Source organism: Pteropus alecto, unplaced genomic scaffold (genome assembly GCF_000325575.1).
Source record: "Pteropus alecto unplaced genomic scaffold, ASM32557v1 scaffold267, whole genome shotgun sequence".
NCBI classification, from domain to species: Eukaryota; Metazoa; Chordata; class Mammalia; order Chiroptera; family Pteropodidae; genus Pteropus; species Pteropus alecto.
In genome coordinates this window covers 171,814-174,655 of record NW_006440137.1, presented here as the reverse complement: position 1 = coordinate 174,655, position 2,842 = coordinate 171,814, and the positions used below count along the sequence as shown (strand labels likewise).

The following is a 2,842-nucleotide window of genomic DNA, read 5'->3' as shown; positions in this document are numbered from 1 at the left end:
AATGATTACATGCCATGCCTGATGCCCTGCAAATGCTCATGAAGCTGTAATTATAAAACTCCAGAATTTCAAAATGTAAAAAATCTGCTTCACAGACATATTTTACAGAAAGAATTTAATTATCTGGTATTTTGGCACCATGTAATAATTTGTAGACTTTTGTTTGAGGTGCTTTCTATTTTATACATAGTTCAAACTAATATTTTGAATATTTACAAAAATTTAACTTTCAAGGCACAGATACTCACGTTAGCAGGAAAATGCAAAGACATTGGTTTCTGTAGCAGCTTCAGCAGTAACTCCTTAACACAATTTTAGCTGCAGACTTCCAGGCAGGCAAGAAGAACAATGAATGGTTGAACAGATGGAATGGCAATGTCTTTGCTTAACCTATTACCGAGTGGCATAACAGCCAATCGTAGGACAGAAAACTCACAATTAGTTGGCCAGGCAGATGCAAGCCAACCTCAGCACCCTGCGTCCAGGTTTTTAAGATAAGCAAGTTGATGTCATTCTTGGGGTCTGCCCCGGGCAGCATGTGTATTAACGAGGGGTGTGCGGCAACAATAGGCCATACAAAGCTGACTAGTAGGCAGCTGCTCTTTGAGAACAGAGTCATTAGGGAGCAGGCTGCCAACAAGAAACACCTGGCCTGGGCAGACTTCAGCGTTTCCTCCTTGTTTTTAATGCATGAAACAAAGAAACCAATTATACTTTAAAGTAGTAAAAGTTGCATGTTTCCCAAAAGTTGAGGCTATCCTCTAGTCTATTAGCTTATTGTTTTTGAGAAATAAAGAAAATGAGGTGTGTCAAAGTAGTAACTAATGACTGTAGCAATCCCTTTTCTTTCAGAGTTACGTTACTGGTGAGACAGAAGGTATAATAAAACTATTTCCCTGGAAACACTGAGAAATATAAAATATTTGTAAGTTAATTTGTTGCAATACAATGGAAAAAAAGTTAATTTGTTGCAATACAACAAAATGGAAAAAAAGAGAGATGATGAAAGACTGCCAAAGGAAAAGATTTAATACCTTACAAACAAAATTTATTTTAAAAAGTTCGCTGAAAGTTTAGTGTAGTAAGGTAAAATGAGTTTGGTCCAATGACTCATCTAAACTGTACATTTACACAAACTAACTTCACGCCATCTATGTACGTCAAATAGCAGTGCAAAATTCTTTTATGACGGATACTAAACATGTAAATAAAAGCAAAATCTTCATTATTTCTGTTAAAAAGTATTTGCACTTCATAAAATTTATAAGATGCAATAATACTTAAATTCCAGTTTAAGAACAAGTTAACTTTATAAAGAAGAAATATTGTGGTATTTTTCAAGGAGATAAAGTATACAAAAATCAGCCATCTCAGTGAGGAAGCTTGTTATCTCTGATGTATTATGAGTTCCAGACTGCAGTATTTATAATGCTATGGAATACTTGCTATTGAGGGATGCCTAAGTTATATCTTGAGTGGCCTCTGATTATGAAAAATATTCAATCAAATTTAAACATCATCAGATGTTGTGAGACTATTTCCCTACTAAAAAGGAAATCTAGAGCAGTCCTATTTGTGATGAAGTACAGACACACATCTTTTCATTCTAGTGCAAATTAAGTGTAAAAGGAAAAAGCTGCTCTTAAAATACAATTTTTTGTTTTAGGCTAATTGATCCAGAATCTAGGGTTTTCCTTGATAGAATCATGAACTCTAAAGATACAGAATTTGGTTAGAGTACTGCAAACAATCTAAATCCATCTCTCTCTTTACAAACACAGAGGCTATTCGCAATTAAGGTCATTTGTGAATACTTGGAAAAATATAATATAGTTGGGATTCTTGGTCAGGTCCTTATTGTACCCAAATGTAAATGAGCTCTTCTCTATTTAAAAAATAAGAGGAAGATGTACTCTACATGGCAAAAATTTTCCAGTCATCTCACAGAAAACATTCCTTATGCCTACTAAAAGCCTAAAAATTCTTGTTTCCAGAAAAAATTAAAGTATGATATTCTAGATCACTATTTGTCTATATTTTTCCTCAAAAGAGCTTCATATTTTATCAAAGGATGTCATTTAAAAAATGTAAGAAAATTTAAAATCTGAAAATATTTTTTTAACTAAATGCAATTATTAGGTTCTGAATGTCAAACTAATTTCTAAAGCAAGAATTATTCTTTTTTTCCTACTGAAGGTTACTGTAATGTTTTTGCAATAGTTAAGCCGATGGTCTAATTTCATAAGTCCATCAAAGATAAAGAATCTCTAATATTATGTAGTTTATAATACTGCAAATTATAAAATGAATTACACAGAATTCAAATTTTGTCTTGGGTAGGCGTATGAACACAACGGGAATGAATAAAATTATAGAATTTATCTTTTTTTTCTTTTTTTGTTAGTATGGTGGTACTTCTTTTTGAAATTTCATTTGTACAAGGTATCAACCCTTAAAGGAGTAAGAAAGGTAAATCAAGGCCACTAGTATGGTTTAGTAAATGGATTTCTGGTAAAACTTAATTTGATTAAATAAGATAAAAATGAAAATATCTATTCATATAAAATAGTTACGACTAAAATCTAATAAAACTTAAGCTATGCACTGACTAGAGAGATCAATATTTATGGTCAATATTTATGAAGTCATATTAAAATCTTTTTCTTTTGTATGTAAAAAAGAAACTTTAATATGAATAGACCGCCTTCTTTTCCTTGGGTTCTCTTTCTTCTATTTATCCCTTGCTACTATAGTTACTACTTTATAGCTTTAATTCAGTAGGAGGAATCTTCTAATTCCTGCCACTATGAACACAAAGAATAAGAGAAAACTACCCAAGAGC

General features: G+C 32.1%; 1 protein-coding gene across 1 annotated transcript in view; it reads right to left on the bottom strand.

Annotated features, from left to right (window-relative positions):
• Window positions 1-432, bottom strand: part of ZC3H12C (zinc finger CCCH-type containing 12C) — a 37,558-nt gene extending 37,126 nt beyond the window's left edge. The window contains exon 1 of the mRNA XM_006917174.3: window positions 249-432. Coding sequence (XP_006917236.2) covers window positions 249-272 — 24 coding nt within the window. The 5' untranslated portion in view covers window positions 273-432. The remainder of the gene's footprint in view (window positions 1-248) is intronic.
• Window positions 433-2,842: the final 2,410 nt, after the last annotated feature.